Source organism: Oncorhynchus masou, chromosome 21, assembly GCF_036934945.1.
Source record: "Oncorhynchus masou masou isolate Uvic2021 chromosome 21, UVic_Omas_1.1, whole genome shotgun sequence".
Lineage (NCBI taxonomy): Eukaryota > Metazoa > Chordata > Actinopteri > Salmoniformes > Salmonidae > Oncorhynchus > Oncorhynchus masou.
In genome coordinates, this window is record NC_088232.1 from 36,731,719 (window position 1) to 36,748,012 (window position 16,294).

The window sequence follows — 16,294 nt, forward strand, 5'->3', positions numbered from 1 at the left end:
TGTGGAGAGATGATTAAACAATGGCATCAAAATGAAGTTTTATAATATGTATATCATATTTCAGTCCCAATGTCCAATAAATAGACTACAACCTTGTGTTTGCACCAACTGGGAGTCTTTACATCCTCAGGGCAGCCAGGTACTTGCTATTATAACATTCAATTCAACCAACCAAGGGATTGCTGATTGGTTGACTCGATCAGGTAGTTGAATCGATCATCACCTAGGTGTGGGGGCTGTGCTGGAACACAACGCTACACACCCTGTGGGTCTCCTGGACCAGGATTGAAGAACACTGCATTAAGTCAGTAGTCCTGTAATAAACTATTGGGTTTGATATATCCTGTTTATAAATCTCTTCTGAGAGCAGCATTAGTTGTTCCGTTGTCATATGTGTTACTGCTCAAACATCAGGAACAGCATAAGCTACCAAGTCTGTTAAACTTTTACTGTTGGTCACTATCAGATAATGGATCCTCTGTAAACATCTCTGCCTGAATTTCCCCCCTAATATGGTTACATTATTTCCGTCACTCAGTTATGACCTAAAAAGGATTTTGCAAAGGGATGTTAGGATATTGCAATAGTAAGACCCAGTCATTCAGAATAACTTAACTCAGCAAGACATGGAAATACATTTTTCATATTTGATTATTTTTCCTACTGACATTAACCACAAAAAAAATGATGTATTGTAATTTCAATAGCTCAGATTTTATTGAGCATATATGCCATTTCAGGTATGAAATTATTCTGTGCCGTTTCTGGAATTAAAAGGTCTAGGAAGATGAGGATCATTTTATAAATAACAAGGAAATAGATCAGAAAACAACTCCAGTGATGTATGAAAACGATCATAGTATTGAGTAGTAGCTAAATGTGGTGCATTTGGCTGAATAGTAGACAGCACAGACCATACATCTCCCATTTTTAAACAACTGAAGGAAAAACACTTTGACCAAAGGTCAAATAGGATTGAGTGAATCCTAATGGCTGTAAATCCGCAATAAATAACTTAAAAATGGTGGCCCAGCCTTCCAGATTTACTCCCATTTATATATTAAGTCGCACATCTCTTTACACTATTTCCTTGCTTATGACCCTCACAATTGATTCACAAATAGAGGATGACCATTGCATCGTTACACAGGGGAAAAATAAAAGGGTAATCTGGACTGGATCTACTTCAATATGCTGACGTTTTTTCTCAAAACCATTTTCCTTATATACAGAGTCATTCTCTTCATGTAAACACATTTCATGATGGTCTAAGAACAAGACACATTTACAACTATTTACACATTTTACAAAGTCACAACATATTTTCCCATGGGGTGCCCTTGATTGTTCAATATCCCTAGTAGGTAACACCAGAAGTGAGAAAAGAGTGATGTGAGAAGGTGATAATACAGACAAAAAGTAGAAAATGAAAATGGTACTCCTAACACAGTAGCAGTAGTTACTGCCTAATAGACAGTATTTATAGTCATATTCCTCGACGTCAATTGCATATATAGGTAAGAAAAGGCTTATTTCATTATTTACAGAAAGCGATCAAAAAGGCAGGGCATTTACAGTGTTTGTGTTTGATCCCAAGTTCTGGAATTTTGCTCGTAGGTTTTTTACCAGACTACTCTCGATCTTTTTGCCTGAAGTCAGTGCAGACCTCTTGGCACAGTACTGGTAATCGAGGCTTTTCGAGATTTTAAGTTTGGTCTTTCCTTTAGCTCCTTGTTCCTCCACTCTCGTCTTCCCTCCAGTCTCCTCTGGCCCATCGCTAGCAACCCTCTCCACTATAATAACCTTGTGCTCGTTGGGCAGGGTAGCCTGACCAGCCATGTAACAGCTCCTCATAGTCTCCTGAAGGTTCTGCAGCTCCTGTAGAGGCAGTGTTCCTAGCAATTGATCAAAAGAGTGCCACCTGCAAAGTGGTGGCTGGGGCTGAGCCTCTCCAACAGAACCCCCACCCTGGTGGTCCATGGATGACATAGTCTCAAGGGAGTCTGTTAGTCCACTGTTAGTGTCTGTGGAGCAGTTGCAGCTGGATGAGTAGCCATCGGGGCTCCATGAGGTACTGAAGACCTCAGTGCAACTCTGCATCCTCTCTGGGACGGAGCAGCTATGGCTGACAGGTGATGGGTGGGAGGAACCAAGGTCCAGCCTGTGGTTAGTGTATTTGGAGCGCAGCTCCTGGACATCTGGCCAGTGGAAATTCTGTGTCTGCACTGGGCTGTGAGGACTGTTGGGACAGGGGGACGTGACGCGTGAGCTAGCCCCAGAGTTGAGACTCGGGACTGGGCTTGGGGTCCTCCGCTCATGCACGACCACCTGCTCATAGGATTTGAGTGGCAGTGTCAGGTTAGGCCTACCTGCATACACAGAAAGACAGGGCAGAGATAAGGGACATCAGTTTGATCATTTTAGCTTTGCAGATTAGAGTATCATATCAAATCATAATGGATCACAAAAACATTAAAACAGATCCCTGACAGCTTACCCCAGTCTCTTCTTTGGACCTTCTCCTCATAGACAGCTGGTAGGTTCTTAAAGGCAAGGTGGTTCTCAGCCACCATGTTTCTCTGCCTCACCACGGGCCTGCTGTTCTTGATGCGCTGGCTGTACTGGCGGGCCAGTTGGAAAACCTTGTTCTTCATCTTCTCCATATCCTGCAGAATCAGGTCCTCTTCCACCCCTAAACGCAGGCTGATGATCCTGGGGAGGGGAGATCTACTGACTGTGCCTTTCTCCCAGGACTTGGGAGTCTTATTCTGGCAGGACTCCTGCCCTGAGAAGGGGTCTGGGGAAGTTGTGATGGGTGATGGGGATTCCTCTGAGACAGCACCCATGTCCGACTCCTCCAGGATCCTCAGGGGCTTGATATACTCAGCTTCAAGGATCTCTCTGCTGGTTCCCCCCTTCCGGGATAGAAGTGATCTGGGATGGACAATGTCCTCTGTACCCTGGATACCCTTGGGTTTCCCAAGGCACCCATAAACCTCCTCCATCTCTATGTCTTGCCACACTTGGACCATGTCCAAGGATGGTCTGAAGAACTCATCCTCGTCTCCAACAGGAGCATCATTGACACTCTGGGACCTGGGCTTTGGGTCTCCAGCTCTCTGTGGCTCCAGCACAGGGGTATTATTAGTCCTCTGCTCTTTTTCTAAGCCAGGAAGGTCGAACACTGACCAGGATGTGGGCCGGTTGTTCGGGGAGACCTTCCCGTGCCCTGGAACCGCTTGGTCCTGGGGTTTGCTGTTGAGCTGCCGGCTCAGGTGTCTGACCAGGCCTGCAGGAATATAGGACAGGCTCTCCCTGCGCTTGATGCTAAAGCTGGCATCCTGGTGCTCTGCATGCTCATAGTACCTCCTGATCTTGTGGATGAGTATCCGGTCCTGCTTGGAGAGAGTAGATCTGCACTCCACCTCCATGAGGTGGTGGTCTGGTCTAGGGGCAGGCGTAGAGGTGTTGCCTTTCAGGAGCAGTGGGTGCTCTGGGGTGGAGTTAACCAGGGTCTGGACCTTCTCCTCGAGCTCGGTGTTCAGACAGGGTGTGCTGCTGCTCTTGCTGCCCAACTGAGGTGAGGGGCAGCCCAGGGAACACAGGTCCTCTGAGACCACCAGGCTGCCGACAAAATGCTCAGTGATTACACTGCCCTGGTCCAACACAGAGGCAGGCAGGATGCGGCTGGTCTCAGTTCCCACCACCGCACCAAACTCTGAACACTCTCCATTTGTCACTGATGAGTTCATCTCGTCCTGTTGGACAGAGCAGTCACTGTTCTCTTCCTCCCCTCCCGCCCTGTACCTTCCCTCTTCCTCTACTCCTCCCCCGATACCCCTCTCAGGCTCCAGTGTCGGAGACGTCTCAGGCTGTCTGGGAGGCAGAGTTGGCGAAGCATCAGGCTCTGTGTATAGGGGTGGGTTCGCCTCACTCTGTTCTATCACTACTACCTTAGGAGCACTACTTTGAGGAGGAACCTCCTCCACATACACCTGGATAAGGAGGAAGGAAGCGTGAATATTAACATCAGGATGGAATAAAGCAATATGGATATGATAAGCCAACAGGTAGTTAAAAATCATTATTCATTATTTGATATTGGATCAATGAGCCAAGTCAAGTGATCAGGTTAAATCTGCTACAGCAGCCATGATCTCTGATCCACGTCTGGTAGTGCATGGCATCGAATATTCTGACAACATGACAGAGACAGAATCACAGTAGAATGTGTAATAAAATGATCAGATGAGCATTTTGATTCCATTTTTATAGCTAATTCATCACAATTGCCACCATCCATTTCATATGCACCTGCTGAACTCTGCTGTAAAATGTAGCACTTTAGTTTAACAGTTTTAATTTCACAGATTTGACCCCAGTGTGCAGTTATAACAAACTAATTTCCAGCTGCAGTGTGGTTGTGGCAGAGTGTGTGTGTGTTGGGGAATGCAGTAGGAGCTGCGGGTAGGAAATAAGGGAGGGACCAAAACAACTTGTTACACTCGGCTTGGAAGCAGACAACAGACAAGAGGACCCAGGATCTATTAAAAATGTTCTCTGTCCATGAGAGATGACAGGGGGCAACAGCATGTAGGAGGGGACTAATTTTCTAATTTACAGGGTATAAATACACAACCCCCTAGTTGTATTAGATCAGAACCATTTTGGGCCACCTACCAGTCTTCCCAAATTCCCATCCCCTCAAAAGATGAAGACTTTTCTGTTAGTATCCCCTATATTTTAGATATACAGTACAACAAAACATTCATCTGTTCAGAATCTCTTCAAGCTTAGTCTCATGTGACAGATTTGGTTCTGGGTGCCAAGCGCACCTTGACCCAGCCAGTCCAAACTCTTCATACCTGGTCAGTGAAGGTCTCCTCTGTAGCCAACTCGCTGATCTCCTGGGCTGATGTCTCCATCCTCTCCCCCATTGGTCCCTTCTTAACTACAACCTCATAGTGTTCTTCATCCTGGGGTAGCAGAACACAACATGAAAGGGACTGCAGCATGCTTAGGGTGAACACTGGGTCTTAGATGTGTTAACAAACCTCCAAATGAGCTTCAATGCCATACAACACTCCTTCCTTGGCCTCCAACTACTCTTAAATGCTAGTAAAACTAAATGCACGCTCTTCAACCGATCGCTGCCCGCACCCGTCTGCCCGACGAGCATCACTACTCTGGATGGTTCGGACAAAGAATATGTGGACAACTACAAATACCTAGGTGTCTGGCTAGACTGTAAACTCTCCTTCCAGACTCATATTAAGCATCTCCAATCCAAAAGTAAATCTAGATTCGGCTTCCTATTTTGCAGCAAAGCCTCCTTCACGCATGCTGCCAAACATACCCTCGTAAAACTGACTATCCTGCCAATCCTTGACTTCAGCGTTGTCATTTTCAAAATAGCCTCCAACACTCTACTCAGCAAATTGGATGCCGTCTACCACAGTGCCACCAGTTTTGTCATCAAAGCCCCATATACTACCCACCACTGCAACCTGTATGCTCTCGGTGGCTGGTCCTCACTACTTATTCGTCACCAAACCCACTGGCTCCAGGTCATCTACAAGTCTTTGCTAGGTAAAGCCCTGCTTCCTCTCAGCTCACTGGTCACCATAGCAGCACCCACCTGTAGCACGCTCTCCAGCAGGTATCGCTCACTGTTCATCCCCAAAGCCAACACCTCCTTTGGCCGCCTTTCCTTCCACTTCTCTGCTGCCATTGACTGGAACGAATTGCAAAAATCACTGAAGTTGGAGACTAACTCCCTCACTAACGTCAAGCATCAGCTGTCAGAGCAGCTTACCGATCACTGCAGCTGTACACAGCCCATCCAACCACCTACCTACCTCCTATTTGCTTTTCTGGTCTTTTGCACACCAGTATTTCTACTTGCACATCCTCATCTGCACATCTATCACTCCAGTGTAAATTGCTAAATTGTAATTACTTTGCCACTATGATCTATTTACTGCCTTACCTCCTTGCCTCATTTGCACACACTGTATATTTTATATTGTGTTATTGACTGTATGTTTGTTTATCCCATGCTTTATCTTGGCCAGGTTGCAGTTGTAAATGAAAACTTGTTCTCAACTGGAGTACCTGGTAAAATAAAGGTGAAATAAAATGAAAAAAGTATATTTAAAAATGCAGTTAAGAAAATATACATAGTCTCATTATTGTTATTTTATTGCGTTACATTTTATTTAATTTAGTAAATATTTTAACCAACAATGCAGTTCAAGAAATAGCTAAGGGCTTGTAAGTAAGCATTTCATGGTAACCTGTTGTATTTGGCACATGTGACAAATAACATTTGATTGACTAAATAAACTAAAGTAAAAAAAGTCTCACAATAAAATAACAACTAAGCTATATACGGGGGATACCAGTACAGAGTCAATGTGCAGAGGTAATATGTACATGTAGGGGTTAAGTGACTATGCATAGATAATTAACAGCAAATAGCAGCAGGGTAGAAAATGGCTCTTATGTCTTGGGGCTAGAAGCTGTTAAGTAGCCTTTTGGACCTAGATTTGGCGCTCCAGTACCGCTTGCGCCCGGTAGCAGAGGGAACAGTCTATGACTTGACAATTTTTGGGGTCTGTAATGCTCCGCAACACATGAGAGAAAAGCATGGTAGTGTGCGTGTTAACCATTAGGGCTGGGATCTGCCAGAGACCTCACGATACGACATTATTACGATACTTAGATGCCGATACAATACGTATTGCAATTCTCACGATTCTATATGTATTGCGATTCAATATTGTGATATGATGTTCCAAACATATTGCTCACTATATGTCTGCTGCAGAGAGACAAGAGAGCATGAGAACATTAGTTTTGATCAGTCATGGTAATAAACGTGCTGATAACATGTTGGCTCACTATTAAAAAAAGAGATGGAGAACAAGCTATAGGATGAAAGATAGAGTTTTGGCGCAGGTACAGCCGACTAGCGCTAGCTAAGGATACCTAGCAACAAAACAATTTAATTAAATCGATACTGAGTCAAGTATCAATATAATATCATCCAAAATTCTATTATAATGTAACTTTTGATTTTTTTTCCACCATCACTATTAACCATTCCATTCTAAAAACCTCAAATTCAAACAATAACAGGCCTTTTAGTGAATTGCATCAAGGCTGAGGTAAACAGAGAGGGAGATGGTTGATTGGAAAGCTAGTGAAATTGCAGAGGAAATAGGAAACCCATTAGTGGCAGTGAGTCTCACCGTTGTGAACCAAGCAGAAAGTAAAGCCCTGCCCTATAGTGCCAGCAAGAGATGGCTGCCAGCTTGGAGCTGGCAAAGTCGGCTACCTGGTCATCCTCCATCAGAATATCATCTGTGTTTATCTCCCCCTTCTCCTCCGTCTCCTCCTCCTGCTGCTCAGTGCCCCCCTGGCAGGGTAAGGACCCTGGCTTAGGGTCCTCACTGGGGCTCAGCTGCTCCAGAGATGCCCTCCCGCGGCCTATCTTCTCCTGGGCTTCCAGCACACCAGGCCTCTCAGCCTCACCTAGACTGGAGCCCAGCATACTGACACTAGCAGTTGGCTGCAGGGAACGCCTGTCTCCCAGAAGAGCACCTTCACTGTCTGTGTGCTGTAGCTTGAAGTCACAGAGAGTTGAGGTGTTATTGCAAGGCCAGCATAGAGATGTTCCTTTTTAATGTAATTGCAAGGAGGTGAAAATAATGGTATAAATGTGACTGCTTTAGCACGGCGTGAGATATGAAGGTACATCATGTGATCATGCCAAGCTAGCATGCTGTGCGCCCCACATTGTGGACACATCACTAATCAACAAAACCCTGAGCCAGAAACCTCTGCCTTTATTAACACAATATGGTTCAGCCCAATAAGCTTAGAGTAGCAATTCCTCTATTGGGGTTAATTTCTCTCAGCAAGGTTTATTCTGCATTTCCTTTCAGAGTCAGTGTCAAACCTGTGAGAACAACATCTCACTGATCCACATTGAACGGAGTCAACCGATTTCTCTTTTCTGCACAGAGGAGAAAAAAACATGGCAGGGAAAAATGTACTTTCATCATTGGGAAGCTTACCTTCAGAATGGCTGCAAGTCAGGAGAAGATAATGAAGAGGAGAAAATAAGAGAATGTCAACAATGCTGCCTCAACAAAAAAGTAGAGTTATATCATACTGTAAACACACTAATAATATCTGAAAACTGGCAAGTTAATTGGATAAACTGTGAATGAGAAATGCCTCCTTTCAGAGACTCAGAAATAAGGCAATTCACAAGGACAGTCCTCTCTGACTGAGGAATATGAAGAACAAGAAAATTACGTCATTAGGTTTGTAGCTAAATTGATTTGAGAGGGCGTAAAGACGCCACAGAGACAAGACAGAGGAACTTAGTTTATCCCTTTGTTGCTCTATATTTAAAAATCAGCAGAGATAACGAGGCTGACTGCACAGCCATGGCAGACTGACTGGGGAAGTCACACGGAGACAATTTCCTCCAAAACCCATTTGTCTTTAATATAACCTAACCACACTTATTTATTTCCCAACTTATTACTGCTGTTCATATAACCATAATTACCTCTATCTCCCCTTCCATTCTCTCCCATCACTGCCCTTTCATTGCCGGTCAATTAGAATGCATGAGAGCAGCGCAAGCCACAGATCTAAAGCCAGGACTGAATTTGACTATTGAAAAGAGCTCCTGCATGACAAAGCCTTTCAGTAATATGGCCCATAATTAACATCATTATGGGTGATCTAGGGCAGAGGGGGTTGTGGGGTTGAGAGAGGAGTAGGGGTCTGGCCTTTTGATCATCTGTCCAGGGGTCCATCTACGGCAGAATGATAGCATGGGGTGAATACTGAGACTCAGTATGGGCGACAGGGAACCTGAATCATGGCAGCAGTGGCTCCAGGGTTATGAGCCAGGCCAGAATGTTAATCTGGTCTCAATCTTCATTTAACATACAAATCTCCTCATGATAATGAAAAGCCTCTAACAGGGACCTCTTTAACAAGATCGCAGTGATAAGTAAATTAGTGGCATCCCTGTTGCCTTACCTTTGGTTGTCCTTACGATCTGTTTCCCTGGTTCTAAAATGTAAAAAAGACAGTTGAAGCATAGTGAATATATTTGTGGCAAACATACAGAATTCTCATGGACTGATATCACAAGCAATGAGCTTCTGAGACGCAACCAAAAACCAGGGAGCCTCGTAAGAATAGTTTCATACTGTAGAACTGTGGGGTAAGTGGAACCAATCAAGCCTGAAGAGATGGCTTGGCTTTGGTGTTGTTTTCCATAAAACAAAACATTGTTTTACTATGTGCAGGGGGGAGGCAACTAACTCACCTGATGTCCTGCGCCCGGAACTCCCCTCTGGGGAAAGGTCTTCAGCCCGGCAGTATCCAGCCTTCTTCAGCCTCTCTGGGCTGTAGCGGTACTTCCCAGACCCTGGGTCTGCACACAGCACAGCAAGCAACACCATCACTCAGGCACTACCGCTCACTCAGTCAAAACCAGGTCAGTGAATTAAAGAAATCGTTCTCTACTCTTCAAATGGGGACAACAGTTAATAATTGTTCCACATTTCCAGTGAAGTCATCCTCTTGCACTCAATGACATCCTTTCCTGTTGCTTTGTTAACAGCCACAGCTATTACATTGTTTATGTTTAGTGCCTTTATCTTTTATTCATATTAACCATATTTATCTGGAATACTCACAGAGAGAATCCATTTCGAGGATGGCCTCTTTTACCTGGAAGACAGAAATCAAAAGAAAACGGTGTCATTTTTATTAGACTTCAAATGCAGCATTGATACATTTAGTTAAAACAAAGAACATCTCCACCCCCCACCCTTCCTATAAGGTGCATAGGTCTACATGTAAACAACGAACATCAGCATGTCATAAAGGAGATTACATGGAGATACACACAAAAAACATTTATTTTATGCAGAAGTGTGTTAAGACTAATAGTATTTCTTTGTCATAATATAAATATATAATAAAAAAATGTAAAAATGTAGGAATGAAAAATAAGAAGGGAACTGTAGTAGATGATTGAATGAGAATCATTTATTTGGGTAATCTTACTAGTCATATTAGAAGGAATAGTATATAGCGCCATATATGCAGTCTAGGTCAACATCGTAAAACTGAATGGGAGTCAAGTCAAAGGTTCAAGCTAAATGTAATTGTTTATATTTAAGCCGGGTAATTGTTCATTCAGTAGAAAGGGTAGAGAAATCATCAAATAATGAAATCAAGGGTTGTCAAAGGGAGTACAATTTATCTGTTAATCCTCTTAAAAGGTGAAATTGATATTTTCCAATTTAAGAAAAAATATATCTTAGAGCCATACAGCTAGAGAGGAAGGGGCTGCGGATTTCCAATTCAGTAGAATCCTGCCAGAAGAGTTGTGAATGCAATACTATGAGTGTTTAGACAATATACGAGGGGGGTCTTCTACAGCTCCAAAAATAGCAACATAGGGAGATGATTGACGTTGAATAGCTAAGATACAGTGACAAGATTTCAAAAGACAGAAGTCCAGAAAGCTTATCCATTTGGAGAAAGACCAGGATGCATGTTAGGTTTGCAGGTGACTGAGCACAGCATTCACATTTGTCCTCTATATATCAGGGTATATGTCTGCCTGTCTGGACTTGCTCACAATGAACTCGAAGGAGCACCTTGAACTGGATGAGTCGGAGCCAAGCACAGAAAGAAGACGAGTTTACCCTTTTTAATAGCGCTTTCCCACCAGTTTAAGTTCTATATTCATCTCATGTTCCCACTTCTCCATAGTTCTGTTAAGGGTGGTGTTGCCGAAGCACATAACATACAAGTAAAATGTATGAGATTAACCTCTTCTGGCTAGATTTAAAATGTTAAAGCAGTTTGTCTCATGGCAATGCCTCCGGCAGTTTGGGGAAGATCCTTCAAAGTCAACTCCGATTGATCTTATTTTAACGACTACGCCAGATAAATATGTTTCTACTGGCGTCTTCGTCCAAGAGATTAGTGATCATTGCCCAGTTGTGTTAGAGATGGGAGAATACAAAAATCTAAGCCTCGCGCCATTACAAAGAGGAACGTCAGTCAACACAATCTTTATTCTAGTGACCTTGATTGTATTTCAGCTATCCCTGAACCTGATTTAGCTTTGCGCTTCTTTGCAGATGTCTTCTATACCATTGTGAATAATCATGCTCCCTTCAAAATATTAAGTGTTAAAAAGGTTGATTCAATGCCTAGTGCACACCGGAATTATCAAATGTCATTTATAAAAGGGATGATGCTTGGGTCAAGGCCAGAAACACCGGCTTAGGCCTGTCAGACAAGTTCTTAAGCAACTGAGGAATCATTGTGTAAAATCTAAATCTAAAAGGCTAAATCTGATTATTACAAAACTGCTCTTTCATATTGAAATGGGAGCCCGGCTAAATTCTGGAAAACTGCCTCCTCTCTGCCACAACAAATTCATTCATACACTGGCCTCATTACAGGGGAAGAAAATGCCGTAATTGATGCATTTCAATCAGCGGGCTCTCTTTGATAGAACTTCTAAGCCTATTTACAATGATATTAGGCTGAATGCTGATAGGGAAAACTTGCTGAATGATCAGAGAAATTATGCTAGCAATAGACAAGTGATGCTAGCAATAGACAAGAAATCCACTGAAGCCGGCAATTGGATTCTGGTCTGCTTAAGTGTGCAGCGCCCATCATTGTTGCCTTAAAATAAAATAAAAAAATAATTTGTTATTTAACATTGTTTTCAGGAAATATTCCAAAAGTATTTAAATCACCTCGTGCCACCATGCCATAGGGCGGGGATCGTAGTAATTTGAATCTTCTTATTTCAAGGATTGGTTAAGGTTTCTAGGGTCTCCACAGAGCTAGGTAAATTTGCTTTTAAATTTAATGCACTGTATTGCCGGAACACAATTCAAAATACATTTCATCTTGATCTTTATCTGGTGCAATTTAAAGTATTGATTGGGGACTTATTTACGGAGGAATGCAACTGTTTTTCTGGTTGATTTGTGATGTTTGTTGTGCTTACCATGATTATAAATGTACACAAATTATTTAAAAATAGTATTATACAGGGCACATTTGGAAGTCTCAATGTCTTCTCTTTCAAAATAAAAGTTAAGTAAATACAAAATAAATTAAAGTATAAGCAATATAGAAGCTTGTATAAGTGGCAGGGAACCATTTTCTATGGAATCGCTAAACACCTACAAAAAAGTTAATCAGATAATGTTTTGTAAAAACAGGTGGCAAAAACTAACTAGCAGAAATGGTTAACAAGTTAGAAATTATTTAAACACACTTTGCTATAGGCAACTATTTACTAGTTAACAAAAAATCATGTATAAATCATGTAAAAAATATATTCACCCCACCCAGTATTGTAGGGTAGCTTAGTGGTTAGAGCGTTGGACTAGTAACCGGAAGGTTGCAAGTTCAAACCCCCGAGCTGACAAGGTACAAATCTGTCGTTCTGCCCCTGAACAGGCAGTTAACCCACTGTTCCCAGGCCGTCATTGAAAATAAGAATGTGTTCTTAACTGACTTGCCTGGTTAAATAAAGGTAAAATTAAATTTAAAAAATCAAAACTTACCAGAAAGCATGTAGTCCTTGGCTCAGACAGTGTAGTAGTGTGGGCTCAATAGCATCTCATCCTGATCAGACAGTTTTTTTTACATGGATGATACATTGGAGATAATATAGGACAACTACTAGAAATAATAGAACACCATGAAACATCTAAGACAGGCCTGGTATTTAAAGCGGAGTTTGAAAAGGCCTTTGATAAAGACCGGATTTTATTTGTAAAAATGCCTGAATTTTTAAATTTCAGTGATTCTCTTATAAAATGGGTAAAAGTAATGTATAACAACCCCAAGTGTAAAATAGTAAATATAGGATATTTCTCAAGAGAGTTTTGAATTGTCAAGAGGAGTTAAAACAAGGGAGTCTGCAGTCACCATATCTATTCCTTATGGCCATCAAAATGCTAGCTATTAAAATCAGATCAAATAACAATAGAGGATTAGAAAACCAAGGCTTTAAAACAAATGGTGTCCATGTATGCCAATGACTCAAGTTTTATATTAAGTCCAGAATTGTATGGGAAGGTCTGCGCATTCCAAGAGTACAACCAATTGATTGCAGCATGACCCCAAAAATGGAGGAGGCAGGTGACAGGGAGCTGGTCTGTCTTCCCAATGTAAAGGATCAAAACTGGCAGAGGAATAAAAATAGCATAAATATGAAAGTGTGCAAGTTTCATATGAGGACCAGGATGTTGACAGTTGTGCCATACAGATTGCAAAATAGTTGGGATGAGCTTTTTGGATGAGCATTCCTGAATCTGAGACCAGAAACGGGCTACACCCTGTACCATGGAATCGGTACATCTGAAAATGCAGAACATTGATCTAAAATTGACCTTAGAAATCGTACTGTTGGGAGATCTTGAGAGACCGGGTCAGTCAATTAATGATATACTAATCCTCTTAGTAAACGTATCTAATTAAACCTGAACTCTGTAGATTCTATTCGATAGATTGAAATTGTATGTTAACCTCTAGCGTCAAGCAATCCCGTATCCGGGAGCATAATCATAGCCTCAAGCTCATTACCATAACACAAAGTTTCCTATTCATGAAAATCGCAAATGAAATTAAATATATTCAAACACAAGCTTCGCCTTTTGTTAACAACACTGTCATCTCAGATTTTCAAAATATGATTTTCAACCAAAGCTACACAACCACAGGAAGCAACGTTACGCCAACCCAAGTGTTTTGTAATATCCAGGGGTCAGTGCAACCATTCCATTGAATACATATGGAGAAAGCTTTGGACATCATTGACTGATGGGTTCTAGGATGTGAGCGATCTAATTTTCAATCTATGACAGTTAATATCTACTCCGAAGCTCAAATAGTGACTGTCCAAATGGATAAGAGATTGTTAGTGAAGATTACATAGTCCCCGTTGGGAGCGTAAATATTCAGCAATACCATGGGTGTTTCACAAAGTGTACAGGTTACAATAATGCATCTTCCTTTTGAATCTGTTATGACGTCTGACGGAATGAAGGGTATCTTCTTATGAATAAGAAAGGCAGGCCATCTGGCCCTAGTGTTGATATTTGAATGATAAAAACTGAACCACCCATGTGCTACGGAGTCTATATATTGGTCTGTAGATGTTTAAGATGGAAGAATAATTTGGATCTCTTGATTGGTCCATTTAGCCCTTCGACATTCCATGAGGTGAGCCTCACTGAGGCACCACTTTTTAAATGTTTTTTATTGAACCTTTAACTAGGCAAGTCAGTTAGGAACACATTCTTATTTACAATGGCATCCTACCCCGGACGACACTGGGCCAATTGTGCGCCGCCCTATGGGACTCCCAATCACGGCCTGGAATCTAACCAAGGTCTGTAGTTACGCCTCTAGCACTGAGATGCAGTGCCTTAGACCACTGCGCCACTCAGGAGCCCTTTTGTGTTGGTAGAGTGATAAGTCTTTCATTGATGATAGTGAATTTGAATTATCAGATGTCTCACAATCAGATGTGATGTATTTCACAAAAAAATAACTAGGCCAAACCTCAAAAAGTATGTCTATTAGAACGTGACATCTGCCTTCTCTTAGCGTTCGGCCTGGTACGTACCTTGCCAATTCAATGTGCCCAGGCTAAAACTGGTAGTTAGGGGAAAACGTCTTGCCCCAGGTTCTTAGTGAAAAATTCAGACATTAATTTAATGACAGAGCCCTCTGAATATTTTCAATATTTGTGATTCGTATATTTGAACGCTGTGAAAAATTCTATACCATCTATGGTTTCGGAAAGGAGCTAGTTTTTCTCCAGCGATGTGCACCTTTCTTCCAGTGCAACAATTCTGTCACTGTAGCCAGATGGATAATGGATGTTGAGCAAAATCTGTTGGCCATGGCCATCCATCTATGGTTTTGCAACGCTATCGAGAGTAGTGGATATTGGGGCAAAAGCAGTGTTCATTGTCCCTTTGAGTTCTGAGAATCATGAAGCAAAGTTTGTAGGTAGGCCTGAAGCAGAGACGGTAGGTAGGCCTGGTGCAGAGTTTTCAGTCATCCTAGTCTCTTCCGCCATAGGTACTGTGGGTGAGTTTCGTTCCGATTTCTCTTGTTGTTGGGACGCAGTTTATGAGCTATTTTCAAGTAAGAAGTTATGTTAGACTTAAGAAAAAAAGTTAGTGAACTAGAAAATGTATATTTTAAGTTAGTTGAAAAGAACAGAAGCCACCCTCACATACAACCTTCATTCACATGTTAACCCGGAAGCCAGAACATTTGTTTAGAGGAAGGGATTAGACTTGGCTGGCGCAAGATTGTGGGCTACTTGACAGGAGTGGAGAGGAAACCCTTGTCGCTATAGATTTACCTTCTGTGGGACAATGGTGTGGTGGTTCTCTAGAATCAGTTTCTTGATATGATGAGCCCAGAGGCGCTTCTCCTCTACAGTCTTGGCCTGAAAAAGACACTTGTCAATTATACTGAGCTCATACAGAACTACTCTTATGACAAGAGAGGACGGGCTTATGATCCACACGCACCTGCACAGTGTGAGGCTGCTTGGGATGCTTGAAGTGGATCACACTGAAATGCAGGGGGTCCTTGGCGCTGTCAAGCAGCATCAGGGTTGAGCACTGAAACCACAGGAAGCAACGTTACGCCAACCCAACAGAGCTAGCTCATGGCATTTGGGTTAGGTTCCTCTACTTTTTGTTCATTACCAATATGTGTGTCTTGTAGACATAGTGCTCTCCTCTCTTTTTGGTGATGAGGAGCATCTTGTCAAAGAGGAACAGCATCCTGGTGTTCTTGGCACGTTGGACCTGGAAGGTTCCCTCCAGCACCAGCTCTCCATACGTAGTGAGGTCAGAACCCTTCCAGTTGATCAGGAGAGACTGGATCTCCTGCACACACACACACCTGATTGTATCTAGGTCTCGTAAACCTAGTCTGTGTACACAACACTGACAAAACTGTACATAAAAGGATGCACAAGAGGTGAAAAGTCTGAAGAGAACAGTATTTGTTTAATGCGACAACAGAAAACAACAACAGGTAGGCCAGGAACCAATGGGCAGTGAACTCACCATCTAATCAAAGGCATAAATTGAAACAAATAGAAAACCCAGCAGACACTGTGGCAGATTTATTGAGTCCCTACGAGGCCCCAAATCCCTGACCAAACTAAACAGAGGTCGGG

At 42.4% G+C, this 16,294-nt stretch overlaps 1 protein-coding gene across 1 annotated transcript in view; it reads right to left on the bottom strand.

Annotated features, from left to right (window-relative positions):
- Positions 1-690: 690 nt before the first annotated feature.
- LOC135508270 (pleckstrin homology domain-containing family G member 3-like) overlaps positions 691-16,294 on the bottom strand; it is a 63,695-nt gene continuing 48,091 nt past the window's right edge. The window contains 11 exon segments of the mRNA XM_064928344.1: positions 691-2,369; positions 2,498-3,995; positions 7,254-7,285; positions 7,288-7,621; positions 8,082-8,092; positions 9,067-9,099; positions 9,359-9,466; positions 9,732-9,765; positions 15,464-15,550; positions 15,636-15,728; positions 15,816-15,998. Coding sequence (XP_064784416.1) covers positions 1,555-2,369; positions 2,498-3,995; positions 7,254-7,285; positions 7,288-7,621; positions 8,082-8,092; positions 9,067-9,099; positions 9,359-9,466; positions 9,732-9,765; positions 15,464-15,550; positions 15,636-15,728; positions 15,816-15,998 — 3,228 coding nt within the window. The 3' untranslated portion in view covers positions 691-1,554.